Source organism: Rhamphochromis sp. 'chilingali' (genome assembly GCF_963969265.1).
Source record: "Rhamphochromis sp. 'chilingali' genome assembly, chromosome: 17".
NCBI classification, from domain to species: domain Eukaryota; kingdom Metazoa; phylum Chordata; class Actinopteri; order Cichliformes; family Cichlidae; genus Rhamphochromis; species Rhamphochromis sp. 'chilingali'.
The window spans coordinates 21,264,022-21,288,916 of NC_137944.1; the positions used below are offsets into that span (position 1 = coordinate 21,264,022).

Below are 24,895 nucleotides of genomic sequence, written 5' to 3' on the forward strand. Positions count from 1 at the left end.
CACGATCTCACCAAAGGCCAAATCTACACCTCCTCAGCACACCAAAGATCCGGGTCACGGCACCAAGTTGTTGAATTCTCCCAATTCTTTGAATCTTTGGGCTGAAGGAGGGACAATACTCGGTGTATCAATGCTCAATCAACAATCATTTATTTCCATACAATTCAACAATAAGAGCATTACAACGTCCGGACGGGAGAGATGCTACCAGAGGGTCAGGCACATGTCTCAAAATGGTGACGGGTTGCTCAGCTTTTTATAGTCTCTAGTGGCCCCCAGCTAGTCGTAAAAGCCAAAACATCACATTTTTTTCTCTGTTACAGCGCCTAAGTTATGACCTCGGCAGTTGTTTCTCTGCTTTCTGTAAGGTGGGGGTGTGGAATGTGGTCTGTCTATCTCCCCTGTCTTTAGACACAGAGTCTCCTGCTTACAACCTTCTCTTCATGATTCAACAATTAAGCATGTCAAGAAAACAGTGTAACACATTCCCAGCAGATCAAGGATACAGAGTGATGCACATTTATCTAATGAACTAATATGTGAATATGTTCTGTTAACTCAAAAGTATAATGAGAACTAAACTACATACAGCTCACACACTCTATATTAAAGGGTATAATGTGATCTACAGCAGTATTCTAATTCAACTACTTTGATTACATATATAAGGTAACATATAATAACAGAATAATCTAATAACAGTAACAATCTTCCACATAATGTCTTGAAACACCACAGAAACTACTCAAGAGCATCTAGAAAACCTCAACAAAGACCTCAAAGCACTGACCTAAGTTTCAAATCCAGAGATGCCAATCTAATTGAGAATCCTAATTGATATAGGATCCCAACTCCTGCAAACCAAAAGAGTCAAATAGTCTGACAGCATAACAGGACAGATGTCTCGTGGCCATGCCCCAAAGAATCACAGCTATTATTAAGCAGATGGGTTTTATGTTATGCCAATTAAAAACAAGCACAATCAAGTAAGGACATAAATATGTTCTCATCAGCACAGACTGGCAGACTGTGCTGATGATGGTAGAATTAAAAAGTATTCATGATAGAATTAATTTGCAGTGTCCTGGCCCAGTTATACATCACGCTCCAGTGGTCCTCGACCTCTGGTCTGCTCCCTTGAGTTTGGCTTCACAATACCTGAAAAGGTTACTTGCTGTGGAAATGGTAAATGTCAGGCGTTTGCCGGCTAGTATTGCTGGAAAAAACCAACAAAAACAAAAAACTGTCCCTGCTCTGATGACGCATGTTTGTTGTAATTAATGTCCGACCAATTTTTAATATTAACTTCATTTCTTATTTCGTGGTGCAAATGAAGCTGCGCTCAAGGACAAGGGCAAGCTGCAATGTTAGCCTTTCCTTTGCTAGAGTTACCAAAGGCAGATGGAGCTAGATGCATTAAAAAAAATTAAACACATCACTCTATTTTGTGCATTTGTTATATTTTAATATTAAAAACTGAATGAAAAGTTAACCAAGAACATGGAAGGGTTCAGCTGTTTCTCCAGAGAAGTGTATTTTAAAATATCTGCCAGCCATAGGCAAAACCTGAAGGATGACTGGAAAAAAACACACCAAAGCATTGTTTAAGTTAAACTTGTACCAAGCAATCTTAAGAAACATATTAGACAGCCAATGGACAGAGAAATGTGCCAAACTGTAGGTAATCCATGTGGGTGGCAATTAGTTAATCAGGCGATATGAGCAGTGAATCCCCCTCAACTCTGTGAGTAAAACAGTACCTGAATCCCAAAGTACAGTTTGTGCCAGTGGTGGTGGCTTATAAACCCAGGCAGCAGGAACTAATGGCCAGCAAAAATGATGTGACCTTGTGTTGCTCCTGTGGATGGTATATGGGATTAGTGTAGCTGTGTGCTTGATGCTGTATTTCAGTATTGTCAGTTCTGTAGAAGCTCTACTGATGCTGCATGCAATTTTTCCCTGTGTAATTTTCTGCTATGACCTAATACCTATCATGACGCACAATGCCTTCAATCGCATATAAAAAATACACTCACCAGCCACTATTTAGGTACACCATTTCAACTGTTCATTAACACGAATAACTAATAAGCCATTCGCAGCAGATCCTGGCATGTAGAAATTGTCACGATGACCTGCTGAGGTTCAAATTGGGCAGAAAGGGGGTTTAAGTGATTTTGAATGTTGGTTGTTGAAGTCAGAGGACAGCAGCTGCATTTCTCTGAGGTACATATGAAGCAACTGACAAAACAACACCAATAATCACTCGTTACAACCAAGGTAGCCAGAAGAGTATTGCTGAATGGGCAATCAAAACCCTAACCTTTAATTAGATGGCCTATAGCAGCAGAAGACCACACCAGCTGCTACTCCTCTCAGGTCAAACCAGGAAACTAAAGGTACAGTTCATAAAAGCTCAGTAAAGTTGGAAGAACGCTGAATGGTCTTTTAAGTCTCAATTTCTGCTGAAACATTCAGCTACCACGGTCAGAATTTGGCATGAATAACATTACAGCATGGATCATGCTCAAATCATCTCAAACTTATTTCTTGAACATGACAGTGAGTTCACTGCACTCAAATGGCCTCCGCAGTCACTAGATCTCAATCCAACAGAGCACGTTTGGGATGTGGTGGAACGGGGGATTCACATCACGGATGAGCAGCTGACAAATCTGCAGCAACTGTGTTACGTTATCATGTCAAAATAGACCAAAATCTCTGAATAACTTTTCCAGTACATTATCGAATATATGACATGAAGAACTAATGACATTCTGAGGTCAAAGGGAGTACAACCCAGCACGAATATTGTCAGGGTCCTGGGTCTGTGCGACCCAGGGTCCCTGAGCAATTATGGACATGTGTGTTTTTGGTCTACTGTCCCTCGTTCTCCCTGCTTGCAGGTATATGTGTGTTTATGTGTGTGTGTGTGGATGCCGGTGTTTCTGAGAGCACCTGTTTACAGGCACCTTCAGGCCTGGTGGGTGTGGCCACACCCGAAGACCATCACACACCTGTAGCTGATCAAGCTTCGTCGGAGGAGCTACTTGAGAGTGTGGCTGAGCTCTCTCCGACGCTGGATCATGGTAAATGGCCTGTATTTATATAGCGCTTTTACTAGTCCCTAAGGACCCCAAAGCGCTTTACATATCCAGTCATCCACTCATTCACACACTGGTGATGGCAAGCTACATTGTAGCCACAGCTACCCTGGGGCGCACTGACAGAGGCGAGGCTGCCGGACACTGGCGCCACCGGGCCCTCTGACCACCACCAGTAGGCAACAGGTGAAGTGTCTTGCCCAAGGACACAACGACCAAGACTGTCCAAGCCGGGGCTCGAACCGGCAACCTTCCGATTACAAGGCGAACGCCCAACTCTTGAGCCACGATCGCCCCACATCATTGCGTGACTTCACGTTAGTCTCTCGGCCAGTCAGTACGGTTAGTCTGCCACATTGTGTGTGTCTTACGGCTGCCTCTTTGTTTTTTCCCCAGGAGAAGCGTGAAGACGAGAGGGCAGCGAGCGCGGGGTGCTCAGACACTGAGGAGCGGAGACAAGGAACACTAGCACTGGGAAGAGGACACGTCACGGGAGTCGGGAACACACTGAGGATTTATTGTTATTGTCCGCGCCTGGGTCCTCCTTTTCCTCATATCCCCACGGTTGTCAACCGTGACATATATATGTTATATGTGTTGTTAAATCAGTCCATTACGTCTCCATTACTTTTTAGCATAGCTGTAAAATGCTTGTTATAAATAATAAAATAAATCCAAACAGAAAAAAAACCTTCAACATTTGGATCTGTCATGATCTGTATAACAAAGTGTGAAAGTTGAAGATGCCTCTGAGCCCTGGAGAGGAAATGACCTATTTTGAGTGTTTCTTAATCCTGCGTGAATGTGTATAACGTGACTTTGTTTGCATAAACACTATAATCTAATTATCATACACTAATCTAATTATAGACCTTACTTTGATTCTAAGAGTAATTTGATTAAGCTGTTTACATGCACAGCAGAGGAAGATTTATCTTAATATCTTATCTTGACTGAATTACTTTTCCCTTGTCAACTTTCAGAAATTCACAAACTGCCCTCACAAAATGGCAAATGTATGTCTCATTGGCTGGCTTTTTCTCCAGCTACTATATAAGAGTCCTGCAGTTTGTCCCGATTTTGAGACACTGTGAAAAAAAACGACAGCAACTCTAAAAATTAATGCCTCCATATAGTCTGCACACTGCACAGATTGGCAGAACTCAGATGGACAGATTTAGTCGGCGTATGGTGTTTACGTCTCTGAATAATCCTCCTATAATGAAATTAATTTCACAGCTCCACACACATTTTAATCCCACGGTGAACCTGCTGCACATGACCCAAGTCAAAGAAACCAGCGACTCTTGCTTTGCTAGCCTTAGTTAAATTGCACTACTCTCATGATCATATTTGGCTTTATATACAGGCAGCAACTGTCATATGAATTTAGTTTTTACACGTCTTCCTCCGTCTGTCCTTTTCTGTCTCTCTCAGCCCCGCTTGGTGTCCATCTCTTTCTGACTACAACCTCTTTCCTCCCCCATGAGCCCCTCTGATGGCTTTATCTTCCTGTGTCTCCCCCTCCATTCCTCTTATTCTTCTTTCCACCTCTCTTCTCCTGTCAACTCTCATCTCCCCACTCCTTGTCCCTGATTCTGCACCTATGCTTTTGTCTCCTCTCTACCTCACCTTCTTACCTTTCATCTCCACTCCTTCTCTCCTGGCTCTTCATGTCACCCCAATTGCCCTTTTTGACTCCTCTTTTCTACCAATTCGTCTCTTGTCTCCTGTCTCTTTTCCTTTCTTGTCTTCTTCTACGTGACCTGACACCGCCTCACTAAAACACCATGACAAGTCCCTCACTCTACTCCGTTTTTTGTTTTTTTTTTTGCATCTCCTCTATTCTTCTTCTGTGCGGGTCCAACAAATAAGACGGTGTTTTCCCAAAAGATTTCGGTAATTTGTTTCAAAGCCCATCAAAGGTGTGGGTTAATAATGGAGTGAATTTGCCTTGACATGCCTAGACAATAGCCTTGTAGACCTAAATTATGCTTTGGGCCACCAGAAATTGGATTTAAAAATTGATGCCCTCAGAGGAAGAGTGTGAAGGTCACTACTATAACCTATAAGCCCTGTTGCAAATAGATTCAGTGGAAAATAGTCTACATCATGAACTTATTTACCAGCTCTCCAAGAGAGTGATTTTGGTGCATGAATTTGGATGATAATGGACTCTTTAAAATAAGTTGCTGATGTGATTTCAGATCATTTTGGGCAAGAAAAAAAACCCCAAACAAATATGGAGATGCACCAATCCAGGGCTGAATTATTATTATTATTTTTTTACTTTTTTTGTTGTTATTTTTTTTCACGTTACAAATGCATCTTGGTTTTCTGAGTCATAGTCATTACAGACAGCACGGGGCTAATCTGAAATACTGAACTCTGTCAACACAGGCTTGTGGAATTTGATTCAAACACCTGGAACCAGACTAGCATGGCTCCCTGTTCGTCTGTATTGATATGCTTGTGTGTTCCTGTATCTTTAGATACATATTTGGAAAGATCTGATATGTGTGTTTGTTTGCTGAGTGTGTGAAAAAAACAGAGAAGGTGTGTGTTTGTGTTCAAGGTCACTGTTCCATTTCCGATTCGGGATGCTGCCGCTATCCCAGCATCCTCTCTGCCAGGAGCATTGATTAGCACTCGGCAAGCATAACATCACTCACACACTCACACACATTCTCACAGAGCTTCTTTTTCTATATTTCAAACGAATGCTAATGCTATGAGAACAGCAGACCCCTCCTGTAACATGTGATGTGCTACGACGACTACGAACAGACAGAACGATATAAGGCTGAGCCATGTAGAAGAACAGAGCAATTTCATCACTGTACATTATGAGTAAATTTTGACTGATGATGTGGGAGAAACGTGATTCATATCTCTGTGACTAACCTGGACTTGTTCCAGTCACACAGTGCTTAGCTGTTACTCTCCATTAAATCAAACATTGTCAGCAGGTTGGCCCTATTTGCCAGAGTAAAGCCTGTAAAAGCTATTTCTGTTATATTAAAAAAATGTCATCACAGGCAACAATGAAGCATAACAAGCACGTTATAAACTCCTGGGTTATGGTGTGTGGATCTTGGATGTATATGGTTTTTAATGGCTTTTGTTATCAGCGAGCAAAGCTGATGCCGCCCTTGTTGATCTAACTATGCAAAGTTAAAAATGTATAATATGCAACTATTTACTATTAAAATATGCAACAACAACATGTATAACTTCAAATGCTATAAAGAAAAAATGAACTGTATTCCAATATAGGCAAAACAAGTGACTAATGAGAACAAGAACAAGAAAACAATGTTTACTTTGGTGATTTTCACCTAACACCCCTATAATCTAGTGGGCACATCATGCACTTCTGAGATGCTCTGACTTTACAGAGTATCACTAAGGTCTGTTTTTGCAGTTGTGAAGTTCAATGCATACTGCCCCATTAAACGTGTTGCTGTTTCAGATGTGATCATAGGGCACAGAGTACCGTTACATCGGGTTATGAGGGCTGATTGCAAACTGAAGTTTGTTTTTTAATGTCGTAGTGTTAGCTGTTCAAAAACAAGCACACACTGAAATGAAAGCTTCTATAACAGAAAGTATTGTGAATTTGCATAGCGATGTGGAGCAGCTGTTTTTTTGTACATCTGTATACTGTGTGTGTGAATTGCAAAATGAATATTAGGCATATTGTATAATGGCTGTGTGAGAATATCTGTATCATACTGTGGTGTCAGAGCACAATTAACTGTCTGTTAAATCAACCTGCCTGCAGTGATATGACGCCAAGCACTTGGCAACAGGGTTTCGACTCCATCTCGAAGCTGACAAAAATTAAGTTTTAGTGGCCCTAAAAAGTGTTTCTAGACAAGCAGGGAATTGATAAATGACAGAGTTTGAATAGCCGAGTCCACCATTACCATGGATTTTGTGACGAGCTGTCAAGTAGGTGTACCTAATTGCACTAAACAGTGTGCCATTTTCTGTAGTCAGGTAGACAGATATGAAAGAATGGAGTGACAGAAAGAGAGAGACCGAGAGAGAAAGAAGAAGCAAGGCAGAGAGAGAGAAAGAGATCCTTCTATTTAAGATGCTCTACTTGGTTTCAAGGGCAACTGACTCTGAAACAACAAAAAATAATAAGTGTGTGCTTGTGTGTATGAGTGTGTAGTGTTAGGCTAGGATTACAGGCATTTAGTTTGCAGTGATATACTTCTCTCATAGGCACAAGCAAACCTCTCTGCATACTGATTAGACACAAGTGTCTGAAAAGGAGAGGGTCTCGGTGGATGTGCACGTTTGCGAATGCGTGTGAGAAGTGACAGTGTGTATAAACATGGATGTAGGCTGTATCTGAGTACGGCGGTGTGAGTGTGAAAACGCTGCTGATAGCCCCAAAGCAACTGATAAACACATAGCAAATTATTCCAAGCGCTCACTATTACTGGAAAATTAGCCATTAGCTTTCTGTTCTAATTGCAATGAAAAATAGCATTTTAGCTATTAGCTTCTTGCCTAAATTGTCTATGGAAATTAGTATATTAGTACTTGGTGTTGTGAGTCAATTTTTGAGGAAATCAGGTATCAAGTGCTGGCATTTACAAGAACTATCATGCAGCAAAAGAGTCAATAGCTTACATTTTGCCACTGCTAATGATGTCATTTAAAGTGAACTACGCCTTTGCTTGTACATGCCAAATGTTTATTTAATAACTTCTAGAGAAAAAGTAGCACCTATCAAGCCAACTTTGATGATAATTTTTTACCAGTTTAGAGATGCAAAAACACCTACACTGTTACTGATATCTGTTAGATACCCAAATATCGTTTGAACCTATTTTAAAAGCACACTCCCTTTGATGTCAAATCAGCTGGTTGTTTATTTTGCCCACAGTAAATAATAAGGATCTCATTTGCACCCTTCCAAGTCCCGGGACTTTCCAGGGACACTCTGATTAGTTAAGACACCTTCCAATGTATCTGTAACTTGGCTTCTGGATATTTACCCGTCTTAAATTGTTTCATCATAGAACTGTGTTATGGTTGTACGGACGTGACATTAAATTCAGTCGGTGTATCATAATAACAAAAAAGCACTATAGCTGAACAAAACCTCAAATTGAAGAAAAAGATAGATTTCTAATAATCCAGGCCTATTTTTTTTTCTTTTTAAAGCAATGGTAATAACAATAATGGTGATTCCAAGAATTGAAGAAAAAGGAAGCAAAAGGTGCATTTCAGCTATGAAACAAATGAGAAATGTGCACATAGAAACACAATTTTATACAATCCTAGAAAATAGGACACGTCTATTTGTAACAGCTCCAAGAGCCAATTACATATAATAGGTCAGCTCTTAAAGGGACTGCAACCTTTTTTCAACACGGGTATATATATATATATTAGGGGTGCAACAATACTCGTATCGATATTGAACCGTTCGATACAGTGCTTTCGGTTCGGTACGCATATGTCGAACAATGCAAAATTTTTAATTTATTTTATGAACTTTTCTTCTGACGATGCTGTCTGTGTTGAGAGCTCAGTGGATCTGCGCTCGACAGTGCAGCCTAGGCGGAGTAGTCGAACGCAGATTCACTGAGCGCAGGGCAAGCTAGCGAGACAGAAGCTAAGCTCTCGTTGCAACATGGCAAATTGAACCTCCCCCACCCTCATTCAGATCTGGCGTTTGGAACTATTTTGGTTTTCATGTGACGTATGACCCTGAAGGTAAGCGCGTCATGGACAAAAGTAAAACAGTATGTCGGATGTGCCACGCAATGCTCAATTACATTGGTGGGAACTAGTGTGTTAGCGCAGTTAGCTCATTAACGTGTTGGCCGTCCAGCCCTACGCACGGGGCGAGCCGCGGTAGCTCGTTAACGGAGATTTGCCGTGTTGTGGCGTTAACGTCATTTCAGATTAACGCTGACAGCACTAGTGGGAACAAAATGAATATGACTGCACATTTAAGCTGACATCATCCTAGTGCAAAGACAAGTGGAAGCAGACAAAAACAACAAGCACGCATGCTACAAACTTTACCCGAGTCAGTTAGACAGCCGTTAGCACATGATTCTCCTTATGGGGACCTAATATGTTTAATATGCTGCTGAGAATATAGCCCAGAAGAAGCGTATAGTATAGCTTTTATTTTGGAAAGAGCCATTTCTCTGTAATAAACTCTCTTTTCCAAACATGAGTGATTTCTCGATCAGATAGATTTATTATTTTATCCCTTTGTTGTTTCAGCAACATTAAATTTAAAAACTGTATGTTTGAGTCAAAATATATATTTATAATTTTAAAGCATGAACATTTTCTTGTATCGAAAAAACATCGAACCGTGACACCAAAGTATCGAACCGAACCGTGAATTTTGTGTATCGTTGCACCCCTAATATATATATATATATATATATATATATATATATATATATATATATATATATATATATATATATATAATGAAAAAAAGAAACTATTTCAGATGCAAATAGCAGTAATACAGTGAGTGATAATACAAACCTCTTCAGAGTAACAAAATCTAATAAATTCTTGTCACTGGCTTTAACCACTGCTGTATGAATTCAAAAGCGAGCTAAAGTAATGCCTTTTTTTATTTTTACAAAGCATCTGGGCATGTTTTGCAATCTGGATGTCTTACCTCAAATAGGCTTTGGGAAAAAAACATTTACAAAGAAAAATCAACTGTCAACAGGCTCCTGTCAATTTAACCAGAAACAGCTGGCCTGATTTTCCTTCTGCTGAATGCTAACGGTGCTAATGGCATTGACATTGTCAAGATCACTTCAAAAGAATGTCTGTGTAATCCGTTCCCACAAATGCTCTGATAAGATCGGCTTCTTTGGACTCCTAATGCAGTGCATAAACAGAAATCTCTTATAACAGAAATTGCCTTTAGGTGTTGCTGACTTCAAATATAAAGCATGCTACCTGCTCAACTGTTTTAATGTTATTTTAATGTGTTCCTCCCTTCCATAATTATAATCATTCTGATAAGACAGTGTTTACAGAGTGGGGGCATGGGAACAGTGTTGTTGACAGAGTGACTTTTTGTCAATATCAAGTTTCAAGAATTTCTATGAGGACAGAGAGGACAGTCAATGAAAAAATAATCTACTCGCATGCAAACCAGCATGGATACTTAAACAAAAAACAAAACACAAACACATGAATGGATGTGATTTGTATCTGTTCTTTGAATTGAAGCTAACTGGAAAATCTAATTTGTTTGGGCTCAATAACTTATTGGAAAAATAACTTTGCATTTAAAAAAAAGATCAAAGTGACAAAGTGAAATTGTTATTTCGTCAAGCCACGAGGCAATCAATGTTAGACGGGAAGACTTATACGTATAGAACTCTGCAAAAGTCTTGAATCACCAATTAATTCTTTGTATTTTGCTTCCAAGAGGAATACTTTCCTGCCTTTTAAGTGTTCTTTGATGGTCTTTCAGAGGTTTTCTTTGGACATTGGTTGCTTTTTGACTCATGTTCACTCCAGTCCTTGTACCTGACAATTTTCACTGTATCTTTAGGCTATTTGTTACTAGCAGCCTGTCACCAAAACACACAATAAGATTACATTTTTAGAGCTGAATCTATGGAAAATAAAATACAACACAGATTGACAGGCTTAAAATAATATTTTTGCAACAATAAAATTATTCCCAAAGAGTTATTCGTCACAAAATTAGCATTTATCAGCATGGTCTATCTCACCGTTTCCCAACCAGTGTGCCGCAGCACATAGGTGTGCTGTGAGAAAAGGTCAGGTTTGCCTTGGAAGATTATCTGGTTCCACCTGATTAGTACACAAAGGCTACGTTCACACTGCAGGCGAAAGCGCATCAAATCCGATTTTTTTGACCCTATGCGACCCATATCTGATCATGGTATGACAGTGTGAATGACACAAATCCGATATTTTCAAATCCGATCTGGGTCACTTTCATATGTGGTACTGAATCCGATACATATCCGATGTTTTAGAAAGCGACTGCTGTTTGAATGGTCAAGTCGCATTAAATCCGTCTTTTACGTCACTGACACAAGACAGATGCCAATTATCAGCTCCGGAGAAGCGCCCAATAAGACATCGCGAACGCTTCCTGGCCATCCAGTGTAGATGTCAGTGAAATTGTTGGGAAGACAACGTTGGAGAAACGTGAACATTTTATTTGTACTGTGTAATCTGCAGATTCTGACAGAAATCTGCAACTATCCTTTGAAGCACCGCTCCTCTAAAACAGCAATAAGGATAATTATTAGGTTATCTACATTATTATGTAAATAACAAAATAACTTAAAGCAAAAATTGGGAAACGTAAAGTCCGAAGTCTTTATATTAAGGGCCATCAGTCAAACAATATTGTTTGCTCTGGGTCTAAACAGAGTGCGTTGTGTGTGACGTCTTCTTTTGCACATGCGGGCCGCTTTGAGCGTTCACACTAGAGCGTGTTTGCTGTCGCATTTTATTTGTAGTGTGAACAAGCAGACAAAATAATCAGATTTGATCAAAAAATCGGAATTGAGCATTAAGACCTGCAGTGTGAACGTAGCCTAAGCGACCGGCCTGAGTAACAGCAAGAACAATTACATTCTCTTCCACTAGAGGGCAGTACAACTACCTGCTCTAATTAAATGGGTTGCCAACTGAAAGTAAAGCAGAAGAAGACAAAGAAGAAATTACATAATAGTCATGCTGCGAGTGAGACAACCCAGCGTGTAATAGCAATCGATAAATATTTGAAAAGAAAAAGTTGTCAGTCTGACCTGGGTCCTGGAGAAAATTCCGATCCAGATGAAGGCCCTAGCATGAGTAGTGGTCAGAAGAAAGCAAGGCCTAAAAAATAATCTAAAGCAGATGAACAGAAGCTGAAAGCAATGTCAAAGGCCTGGGAGATGCATCTGCCCTTTCAGTTGATCCATCTACTCTTCACTGAAGCCTTATCAGAAATGGTCTCAGTGGAAGGGTGGCTCTCAAGAAGCCATTCATAAGGAAGGAAACCAGGGAGAAAGATAGTTTTTTTTTTTGTTTGTTTTTTTTTAGCATGACAATGATCCCAAACACATCACCAATGCACTAAAAGTATACTGGATAGAAAACCCCCCAGAGCCTAGACCCCAATATTATTGAAGCATTGTGGGGTCATCTTGACAGAGAGCAGAACAAAAGGCCACCAACATCCAAAGAGAATTGAAATGTCCTCCAAGAAGCTTGGAGAACTATTCCTGAAGACTACTTCAAGAAATTACAAGAAAGCTACCTAAGAGAGTTCCGGCTGTGCTGAAGAATAAATAAAATAAATAAATGTGCTGCACCTGTTTCCCATTTTCAAGGCAAAAAATAAAGAAATAAGGGGTGCCTCAAGACTTTGCACAGCAATGTATGATACTTTGTTTGAAATGCAGACCTAGAACCGACATGCTAAGTCCCTCCTGGTTTTCAGCTATACATTTATCCACCGGACTGACAGATATTTTTAAACATGTGCTAAATGTAATGCATCAAAACTTGTTGGGCTGTCAGAAAACACTGACCTCAAAGAAAACCTCAACTGTAAATGTTTAGCAGGTGCTTCTATTGGCATCGGGACAGGTTGGTAACAGTTTTGTTCCAGGCTGTACACCAGATTGTCTCTGTTTTCCTCTCAGTAGAAAACTATAACCGCATGACCAACCCGACTGCCAGAGAAGACCCATGATATGAGAAAATCAACCTATGCAGCGACCTTAGTATGTGACTCCAGAGTTAATTCAGCAAGTAAATAACTAAACAGTAATATATTACGTGAGCCAAGACAGCAGTCAGACTAAATCACACACTACCAGCCAGCACCACATTTTCCCCCAAAGGCCAACAAGCTAACTGAGCCATAAATAGTGGTTGTAAATATTCTTAGAAGGTGAGTTTTTACAGCAGTAAGGTTCTGTATTTGCCTCTGGTTTAAAGTGAAAGCAAGATACAAATTACCTAAATGGCTTTATGCTTGCTGAAAATTTGTTACAAATTATTTAATTGTATTTGAAAATATTAGTGTTCTTTTTTTTCCTCACTGTGAATTTGTGGCCATCGGGCATGATAACATAAGTACATCAATGCATATTTCATTCTATAGTACAAGAAAGTAAACTGGCAGAACACATCACTGGAGACTTCTTATGGCTTTTGTAAAGCTAGTTTTTACAGGCTAATATTTGTATGTTGTTCTTTTGCTTTTAATGCATTCTCCTAAATATGTAAATATTAGTTTTAATGTGTCATCTTAAAAGTTATATATATAGCGACTATCACAATTTGGGATATGTGTGAAATGTGACCAGCATAGCTTGACTTCATTTAACATAATTCCAAGTATCACACAAGTGAGCGCCTGTCTAGATACACCTACACTTTCCTAAAAGCAGGTAGCTGGCTATTATTACTTCCTTCCAACAACACAGGCATGCCTACACTCCAATTCGAAGGCATGATTAGATTCAAATTGGTTACAGCAAAGGCAATGGTTGATCAATACTCTAATTTAACAACAATCAATAAACAGCCAGAGCGATAAAATATTGTTATGAGTGAACCATCTGAAAACATGGGGTTATAAAACTAGCACAGATCGGTTAATTCCTGTGAGGTACACAAGTATCATGCACAAATATTGTACATGAAACTGTTGCCCACACACTTACACAGGTCACAGGTCAAAACTGTTATACCTCCAAAACAAGCCATAAAAACTGTACTTTTATATCTATAATAATGTTTTCTTTTTATTACCTGTTCTTACTTGAGTTCTAGCTTATTTTTATTACCCATTCTAACTTTTTATTACCGTACTCCAAGTGTGGTTGAATTGAACCATAAACTCAGCAACTACGTCTCTACACCTGCTTTTGCAGAAATGTCAGATCTCAAATGTCAACCAAATAGGTTTTTTTAAAGTTAAATTTTTAACCAGCACCACTTTTTATACAAGACAACAAATATACCAGGAACTTGTAACCGCTATACTCTTTATTTTACTGGCCAGCTGCAGGTTCTATGAAGCTCTACTGGTAAGTGTTTGAGCCACCATTTACTGCTTGTCATAAAAGGCATTTTTTGCAATAAGAGCATCTACAGCTTGCTTTCATTTTGCTCACAGGACTGATTGCATGCACCTCTTTTTCTCCCAATTTAACACTAAATTGTAGGTCGTTTTCATTCTGCAATTAACGACTGCAACTTAAGAAGTCAGCAATTCTTTTTCCCAGCAATACCTTGATGGGGACATAAACACATGCATGGCAAAGTGAATACAACGACTCACCAAATGGTTGGTGGTTCAGATCCCTCCACTTCCAGATAGTCATACTTTTCCTCTGTCTGGAAGTCTGTAAAGATGACAGAGATGGTGTCTCCAGGTTCGGCCAATAGGATCCAAGTACAGTCGGCTTGGTTACCATAGTTGCCGGGGTAACCGGGACTGGTCACCACCCCACTGCCGCCCCTCACAGTGCCCCCACATGTGTCCTCAGCTGTCAATCAAATCAGAGTGACAAATAGAAAACCTGGATTAGGGAGAGGAGGAGGGACCGAGGGGCGGACTTTTTTTTTTTTTTTTTTTAAATTGAATTTCTTGCTTTTGGAATAAATTGTTTTAATTTTCACAGCTATATTAGACTGGGTGAGACAATCGACAATTTAGTATAATCGATTCTGTCTGTTTACCAAATTAGCAATTAAGATCTCATTCTCAATATAGCTAACATTATTTCTTAATCAATCTTACAGATTAAAGTTCAGCCAGCCCAACTCCCCAACTCTCTCCCTCTAAGAAGTGATTTTTCTCAGTCACTGTAATTTTTAGTCTTACAGGTTCACTCTTTTCTCTACAGTGTGATTGTTATGCTGTGTCTGGATTGTTAGAGATGGATAACTTTCTCATGACACATCAACTGTAAAGTCATGTTAAAACCATATTTTGGAAATATGGAGCTCTCACATTGCATTTCAGATATGAAAATTAGCACGTACAGTAGATACTCTGAACAGCCCTTTATGGACTATAAGTTATCTGCCTTTAAGTCTGTACATGTCATAGAAAATTATTGCTTTTTTTAGCCAGTTAGAATTAGAAGTGGGGTTTAAGGGTTAGGCTGCAGTTCCTGTCACACCCAGAGCTGCTGTCTTCTCCTCCAATAATAGGGTAAGTTTCCAGTTTCTCCAATTCCTGAGCTCCGCTCTCGTCTCCTCCAATCACCACCTAGGAACTTTAGATTCAAATGTTTCCCAATTGGCTTTTTTAAAGTTAATCTTTCAATTAAACCTTGATTTGGTTCAAAACATATGGAACAGATGTGAAAATCGATTTGCCTGATTTTCTTTAATTGGTGATCACATCTGATTTCGAGCATTGTCAAATTGACAGTAGTACTGATTATTGTATAACAGATAAAGACACATGGATTGCGCTGTGCACACGGCATAAATTATACACATATAATTTATACAGATACACTCAGTGAGAAAAAAACATACTACATTGGACCTTGTTGTGTCACTGGGACATTGGCTGTATGGGAGCTTATTTCAGAAGAGTGTGCTCAATTCACTTTTTCAAAATACTTTTATCTACACATATGTTTTAAATACCCAATTCATTTCAGGATATTACAAAGAAAATGCTTATTTTTTGCATTTTAAACAGTATTTATCAAAAGCAAATTGAGCGTTGCCAGTATCACAGTGAGAAAAGATACAATGTTGAACCTTTTTTTCGGAGAGCGTCAAACTTTAAACATGGTATAAATTATACCTGTATAATTTATAGTTATATACATAAAAGAGGCAATACTGCATGTAGCACACTCTTAAAGCAGACATGCGTTTTCGTACATACCAGCAAGTGCAATTTGGGATGACACTCAATTAAATGGAATTCCCATGTTGACATAGTTCAATTTCAGACACGACAGAGGAATACCAAATGCGCGTCCCTTAAACTGCACTCACTGATATAGTGAAAAAGACATATCCTTTACAAGAGTGTAGACAGGCACTGTCAGGTATACATGCACGCTTTTTCTGGCTCATCCAGGCAGTGCTGCCCCGGGGGGGATGCATGTACAGATGACAGAGATAAGGTAGGGACCAAACCACGCTCCACCCACAGGATGGGTGAAGAGAATAACTTTGGTCAAAGACTCACAGACTCTAGCAACAGATGGTGACCCATAGAAATGAATAGAAACGTTACTAAAAGATACTAGAAATCGGACAGAACACTGAGTAGAGACAGGAAATACAAAGAGGCTAACAGGGGAACATAAATAGATAGGAACAAATAGAGACAAACAGAAATATAGTGAAACAAACAAGCAAACAAAAATAGAGATCAGATTGAATTAGGCAAAGTGTTGGTGCAAACAGCACCAGACAGGAAATGAGAAACAGAATGAATCAAATAAGTGGTTAAAATGAATTTTAAAATAGACCCAGACTCCTTTTTTTAATAGATCAGAGTATGAAGTTAGGAACAATACACATTTCCACTGATTCTGTGTCATTAGTAATGGTGCCTGTGTCAAAACATTAAGCGGTGTTCCACATTTGCTGAGATGGAAATAAAATGTTGTGCATTGTCCCGAACTACAGGTGCTGATGTGCTGAGAATGAAGCACAGACATGCATTATTAATTTGTTAACAATTTATTAATTTAACACAATTCACACAGGCCCTTGAACCTGTCAGTCATACAAATAGACAGACAGACAGACAAGCAGGCAGGCAGGCAGGGCAGGCACTGACAGACAGACCATTCAGTTATCCAGGCAGACTCTCATTCCTCAGCTCGACAGGTAAGGAGATTTGTGTAAATGACCCAACACACCGAACCAAGACCTGCTGAGACCCCATCACATTTGCAGGAGTGCAATGAACAGTGATCTGTTTGTGTATGCGTATGCTTGTGTAATTGTATGTGTGTGTGTGTGTGTGCGTGTGCCTGTTTCCACACCATGGGAATGAGCTGCTTGCAGGATGACAGCTGTCACTGGTTTATCATGACAACAGCAGGGCGTCCACGAGCACCAGTGGACACACACCTGCAGCCACGCACACATACAGGCAGACGTGCACGCCCACGCACACACCTCCACCAGCCCTCCGGCTTAGTGATGTGACGGCTGACAGACAGGTGGAATATCCTCAAGGTGCACTGATGTGCGTTTTATTGAGCAAAAGGAAATTAACTTGTAAAAGGAAAACAAAGAAGCTTGCATTGATCTGCAGAATATAAAATTGTGTGCTTTAATATAAATGCTCGATTTAAATGAATGCAGTAAATGTTACTAAACTAGGATGTAGCAACTATATTTGTCCGATGTGTCTGACTTCCTTAAAAAATAATAAAAATTTGGATATTAAAGAACAATTGTTTTAAGATAGCAAAACAGCATTTTCCTGTTTGTGTCCCCTGTGTATGAGTCGCACAGCCTCCCTTATTAGTATCTCCTGAGCTTATTATTAGGCATCCAGAAGTAGCTCGCTGGCCAGTTTCAGTACCGAAGCAATGTAAGATACATCAAACATCTACAGTTTGCAAAACATATCCCACACCCCTGTATACTCGAAGTAGCGAAAACTTTATAACTCACTTTTAAAAGCGACACCTTGTCAAAACAAAGATAAATGGCACTCGCAGTCACAGTAAAGGAAGGTGCACAAGCAGTCAATTTAAGACCAGTAACAACAACGCTAGTCTCCAGAGCACATGAGCTGATAACTCCACAGAGTCAAATGCAATAACCAAAACCATAAGTTATCTTATTTGCAAGAACATGTGTCCATATAGAGATGTTAAAAACGTAGGATTCAGACAAATTAAACTGAATCTAGAATTGATGAGTTTGCAGCACTCCCTGAAAAACATCCCAGCAGTGTGCTGTGTGATGATTGGAGGCAGCAGCTCACATCAAATAAAGTTTTGCTGCTGCAGCACTTCACAAACCACAGACAAGAAAGTGATTTAAAAGAGCTGGAAGCTGTCTGCCAATTAGCATCCGAACGAAAACTATAGTATTATTGACTACATATAACAAAAGACAGTGTTATTTCATACAGTGCTGTGTTGCATTTTCTGTATATTTATCACACTTTCACATTTCAGATCATCCAAGCAACTAATTTTCATATTGAACAAAGATATCCAGAGTAAATACAAATTGCAATTTGTAAATTATGATTTCTCAGATGGGAAACGGTTATCCAAACCTAACTGGCCCAATGTAAAAAAGTAATTGCCCCCTAAACCTAATGACTGATTGTGCTACACATGGCTGGAAAAACTGCAATCAAGCTTCTGTGGTAGCTGGCAATACGTCTTTCACATTGTTATGGAGAATTTTTGTCCCACTCTTCTTTGCAGAATTGTTATAATTAAGCCACACTGGGGGGTTTTCAAGCATGGCCGAACTGTTTAAAGTCATACCAAACCATCTCGATCTGATTTAATTCTGGATTTTGAGTACGACACTTCAAAACCTTCATTTTGTTTATTTTAAGACACTCAAAGGTCGAGTTGCTGATGTTTTTTGCCAAATGTGAGACAACCCTTTGTGTTCTTTTTGGTCCAACTCTCCCATGGATGCCATTTATGCTGAGTCTCTTTCTTATTGTTGAACCGTGAACTCTGACCTTAACTGAGGCAAGTGAGGCCTAAAGTTCTTTAGATGTCGTTCTGGGGTCTTTTGGGACATCTTGGATGAGCCATTGATTCACTGTTGGAGTAATTTTGCAAGGCTGGCCGCTCCTGGGAAGGTTCACCAGTTTCCTCCATGTGTTAATAATGCCTCTCAGTGTGATTCAGTAGAGTCCCAAAGACTTAGAAATTGCTCTGGATAGTGCATTATGTGTTCCTTTTTGAGCTCTTTTAGGCTACTTCACTTTGTCAGACAGTTTCTGTTTAAGTGGTTTCTTGATTAAACAAGTCTGGCAGTAATCAGACCTGGGAGTGGCTCATGATGCTGGACTCAGTTTTTTTCAAAACATGTGTCTCATCACAGTTAATTCATGATTGAACAACCAAGGACAATTACTTTTTCCCACAGCAGAATAGAAAAACTGCACATCTTTGTCTAATATCATTTTTTTGATGATCTGAAACATGTAAGTGCGACAAATAAGAAATCAGAGAGGGGCAAACACATTTTTCAGAGCACTGTATATACTATGAATATTATATTGTTTATTGTCAAAGCTTGCTGTTAGATGCTTTGACAAAAGCCTTTTTACAAATTTATCATTATTGTATGAAAATATGGAGCCTGTAACTCATTATGAAAGCCATCATTTTAGCTGACACATGATGCATTTAGGATCCTCACTAAATCTGTTGTGTGTCATCTAGTAATGGCAGGCCTGGTCAGAGACCGCTTCAGGAACAGCTGCTCTAATAAAAAGAGACATTTGTTGCGTGTTCACAGGGGAGGGTGTGACACCTATAGCCAACTCTGATTACCTTCTGTTAGTGTGCAGCAGACATGGCATGAAACTAGTCAGATTTCCTTGTTGCACCTGCTAATTTTGGATACTGCTTGCTCCTGCCTGATCAATCATAATGACACATCTGTGTGACAGTGTTAAATATTACCGTGCCTAACCTTACATCTCCTACCGCTCCCTGGTCTATCTCAGCTGCAGTATAAAAGGAATGCAGCATAATTAATGTAAGTTTTTCTCATTTTAACCCTTTAACTAACTAAAAAAAATGCCCGATTCGTTAATCTGCTTTACCCACTGAGCTGTCTTGGCCTGCTCTCCTTATTTCCCTTTAAGTGTTGAGCTACTGTTGGAGCAACAGTAGCTCAACACTCCTGTGGTCCAGATTATAGTGAGACACTGGCTCAAACTGTATTTCCTTAATTATAAACAAGCACAAAACTCCCAAAATCCTTTATCACGTCTTCTCAGATAAAGGTTGCATATAATTATTTTCACTTTCAGAAATTACATAATGTTCTTCAAAGACCTGCAATGATTCATTTATCTCTTTCAATACGCCGGTCAAAAAAAGTTTAACATCATTCAATCACATTTTTTTTCCTATAACTGCAGGCTCAACACTTTGTCATGAAACGTTATCAAACGTTTCTATTTCCCCTCATCAAACAGCTCTCTTGAGAATGTTAAGCCTTAAAGGTTGTACTTCAGGATTATGTGATGCAATCTAGCACATCAATCCTCCGACACTGACCAAGACAAAAGATGCCTTGGAACAACACCTTTGGGTGACTACACCAGACAGCACTTGGGATCTCATTATTAGCTGCCAGAGCGTCTCTCCTCCGTTTGCATTTGCCTTGGCTTACTGCAGTTAAAAGTTACTCATCGCCTCTATTGTACTGCTGCGAAATTGTCAAAAAATGTTCTTGACCTTCGCGCCAGCTGATGATACGAGCGGCTGTGTCATCAATCACCAGTGATAAAGGGCCATATGTTCTGGTTAGGCAACTCTGTTCTGTACAATGCCCAAAACTAACTAGCTTTATTATTTCATTTTGAGCCAACAACTTCAGTGAGATCGAAAATAGAATTTTATTACAAATGAGTCTGATCAAGATTGTAAATCAGTTAAGCTTTTAATTTAATATTTCCTGATAATGAAGGAACACAGAGATTGCTGCACCTACAGGCAACACATAAGCTCACTTGAACACAAAAAATAAATGTGGTTGATTATTACATTATTAGTAGAAGTGACTGATAATGATTATTTTTTAAATATCAATTAAAAACGCTGTTAAGATTGAACCAACACCTGTCTGTAACAGTCAGCCTAAAGCTATTATATCAAGAGCTATGGTTATTTCCAGATCATATCTTATCTATCCATCCATTTTCTTCTGCTTATCTAAACCAGGGTCACAGGAGCCTATTCCAGCTGTCATGGGGCGAGAGGTAGAGTACACCCTGGACAGGTCATCAGTCTGTTGCAGGGTTAACACAGACAAATAGCCATCCACGCTCACTTTCACACCTATGGTCAATTTAAAATCACCTACAATCACCTACAGAAAGACCCCAGGCTGGATTTGAACCCCTTGCTGTGAGGCAACAGCAGTAACTACTGTGGGGAAGGCTGTGGCTCAGGAGGTAGTACAGGTTAGTGGATCAATTCTCCAGGTTCTCCAGTCGAAGTATCCTCGGGCAAGATCCTGAACCCCCAGTTGCCTCCAATCATTTAGTGTGCGTGTGAATGTTAGACAAAAGGCTTATGTATAGAAAAAAAGTGCAAATGACGATTGTAGTAAAAAGTGTTTTGAGTGCTCATCTAAATTACATAAGCACCATCTAAGTACACATTTAAGACTGTGCCACCATGCTGCTCACTTATCTAAAGAAAAATAAATGGATGAATCAGCATCCATGAACAGATCTGCATATAGCTAATAATTAGCAATAGGTGTTTAATTTGATGCATTTTGCACATCACGAGTATATCATGACACTGGTTTTGTTTTAGGTGCTGTGTACACAACAACATTCAGACCCATGGAGGGTAGAAATAAGATCCACATAAAATCATCAACTCCATTAACCTGTGCTAACACAACAGTAAGGCCCCAAGATTGTGGTTGGGTGCATATTTTAGCCTGTTGTGCTTTTAGACATCTGATGTTTGATTGATTAACACTTGCTGGTGAACTTTGTTTCAAATGACAAACTACAGGTGAGAGTAGAGCTGGGCGATATCAGATTTTTTCATATCACGAAATGATTTTTTCATTTCAGGCGATAACGATATCTATCACGATATAAGCCAAATAACTATATTTGTAAGATTTAAATGTGCCGTTGCTCACAAGTAAAATGTGAAATAATCAGCAGCTTGTTTTGATTTAAATATTTATTTCCCATAATAAGTTCAACAGGGTAGATGTACTTAAGGAACATGAGACTTTTTCAGATAAATAAAGGCAAATATTGCAAACTACACAAAAGGCAGCCGCTAAAGCGTTTAAGTTTCAAAATAGAACGAAAAACGAAACAGACTAAATTGTCAATTCCACTTAGAAACAAAATATTAATTCTAAAAATAAATCTTAGTTTGTTTTACAGAAGAACAGACAAAACTGACTAACTTTTGTCAATATCAAATAAACTGAGAACTAAAAGGAAATTCTCAATCTCTCCTTGTTGTATAGCTTAGCTTTTCAAACAGTTTTAACAGTTACTTTAGTCTGACAAAAGCCGAATGACGAATTAGCGCTTCCAGTCAGAGACTGAGGCTACGTCCACACGTACACGGGTATTTTTGAAAACGGAGATTTTCCGTTTTCGTTTTAAAAAATAATCCCGTCCACACATAAAGGCAGAAATGAAGGAAAACGCTGCTATGAACATGCCAAAGCAGCAGGTGGCGCTAGATTCCTAACCGTGCAGAAATGTTGGCCAATCAGAAGTCTAGAAGCCTCGGTGGGAAAAAGTAAACAAAGCTGCGGCATAGAAGCAGAACCGAGTCGTATGTGTGGACGGACAGTAACTGTGTGTATATGTAAGCATTTAAACACTGCAGAGAGTAGAATTAACAGTAACAGTATTGTAGAAATTCATTTCACCGAAACAATAACGTGGCGCACAGTGTGACACATGCACCAGTTTATTGTATTTCCAGACTTGCTTTCGGCACAATTTGCAGTGCACGCTACTCTGTTTTTTGTCAGACTTGAAATAGCCGAAATACCTTCCCACTACGGAACTTCTATGGCTCTTCCGTTCGACAATCTCTCCGGCATTGGAACCGTCATCTGTTTTCTCTTCGGTCACGCTCGGTTGATTTTTCTAGTCGGCACACTCATTTCCTCCATTACCCGCTGGCTGCTTCCCAAACAAACACACGCGCGGCTTGGCACTTGTGCTGTACGTAACAAGTCACGCGACGTGACGCTGCGGCTGTGATTGGTTCGGCTCTGCGCTACTTAATTTGGATTGGCTGACCTTTTTTTTGGGGTGGGGGGGGGACAAGAGCGGCGGGGCCTATCGCGATAGCTTAATTTCTCTATCGAGTAAAAGTTATATCGCGATACATATCGTTATCGTTCTATCGCCCAGCTCTAGGTGAGAGATTCACAAAGAACCATGAAGAAATGTCTTATGATCCCATCACGGAGGATCAACCTAAATAAATCTATAGGCAGAGACTGCTTTGCTGTCTGTGTGCACTGCTGTGATCTCTTCTCCGCTTTTATTTCAGACAGTAACCTGGGGAGGCGCAACACATACTCATGCCCCAGTGCACTTGCACTGACCCACAGGAGGAGGGAAAGTGTGCGTGTGTGTGTGTATGGAAGAGGGTGCTTTATGTGTTAGCGTGTGAGAGGGAAAGAGAGGTAGTGTTTGCCATGTTGCCTTCATTTCTTATCACATCAGTGAGTTGGTACTGGCCTTTTCTTTGCCTTTCCGCCTCTCGCTCCCTCTCTGGTTGTTGTTGTAACACCATCTCTCTTTTCTTCCCTACTGGTCTCCGCTTGCTATACACCCCTCCTCTTCCCTTTGCTGCATGAAGATTATTTTTCGTAGTAAAACAGTGCATGTCCTCCACTGCCCTCGGCTCATTTAAGCTGTTTCTCCCACGCGCTGCAGTCCCAAACTTGTCCAGACATTACACATCAGCAGTGCATGTGAGAACACAAATGTCTAACGCGGTCAGATCAGATATTCAACAGTCTTTAACTGTCGAGCTCTCTAGTGTGATGTCCAATAGTGTGAGAACAGCACAAGTAATGTCCGATGAATTTACAGCTAGCGAGTGTTCAGTCTGTGTCCTTCAAGGACCAAACCAGTACAGTAACACATCAGAAGGTTTGTGAGAAAGGACATTTTCAGACAATGTCCCAACCTGATTTTCCAGTTCGTATGTGAAAACAGCTTAAGCCCCCACCCACCAACACCGACACACGCACACACACACACTTTATACTTCATTCTCTTTTTCAAATTCATCCCCACTCACTCTACCATCTCCTTCCTCATCATCCCCCTCACCCTCCAACTCTCCATCTCACTCTCTCTCACTCCTCTCACATGGCCCGGGGTGCTTTGATCACTCGTTCTTAGCCTCCTTATCCTGCTTCCCTCTCTCCCATGCGTTCATCCCGTCTTCCCTACTGTGCTGTCATCAATATCGCAGTCATCTGAGGATTCCTTCTTTATCCCTCTCTGTCTCCCTGTGTCTTTCTTTAAGATCTTACTCCCTTTGCTTTTCACTCTCCATCTCTTACTCTCTCGCGCTGTCTTTCTGCTGATTGATTTTACGTTTAATGGCTTTTCTGGCCTCATCTCTTCCTCTCCCCTCCTTTCACTGTCTATCCCACCTCCCCCACCCCCCGCAACCCCTCCACCCCCTTTCCTTCCTTCTGTCCCATAACTCCATCTCCTTTCCTGCATCACTTTGATAGGCAGATCACTATCACCATCAGATTTGCGCACAGACACACACACACACACACACACTCACACAGACTTCAATCACAGAAGACCCCGTGTGCTGTCAGCCTCTAAGGATTATGGGCCATCTACATCATCCTCTCTTTCCCTCTGTCTTCAGGCTGTATCCATCCATCCCTTCTGCTCTCTTATCTACATCCATCCACCCATCCATCAACCTCTTGCCCCCACCCTTGTACTGTAAAGTCGAATATATAGCCACCCTTCTTTCTCTCTCACCACCCCTACTATACCTTTCATACCTAAGCTTACCTACTATAAATGACCGAATACA

At 40.1% G+C, this 24,895-nt stretch overlaps 1 protein-coding gene across 1 annotated transcript in view; it reads right to left on the reverse strand.

Moving 5' to 3' along the window:
• The window catches only part of csmd3b (CUB and Sushi multiple domains 3b), a 416,246-nt gene that overhangs the window by 174,254 nt on the left and 217,097 nt on the right, over positions 1 to 24,895 (reverse strand). Inside the window, exon 5 of the mRNA XM_080862956.1 lies at positions 14,443 to 14,650. Within this exon, the coding sequence (XP_080719082.1) occupies positions 14,443 to 14,650 (208 nt within the window). The remainder of the gene's footprint in view (positions 1 to 14,442; positions 14,651 to 24,895) is intronic.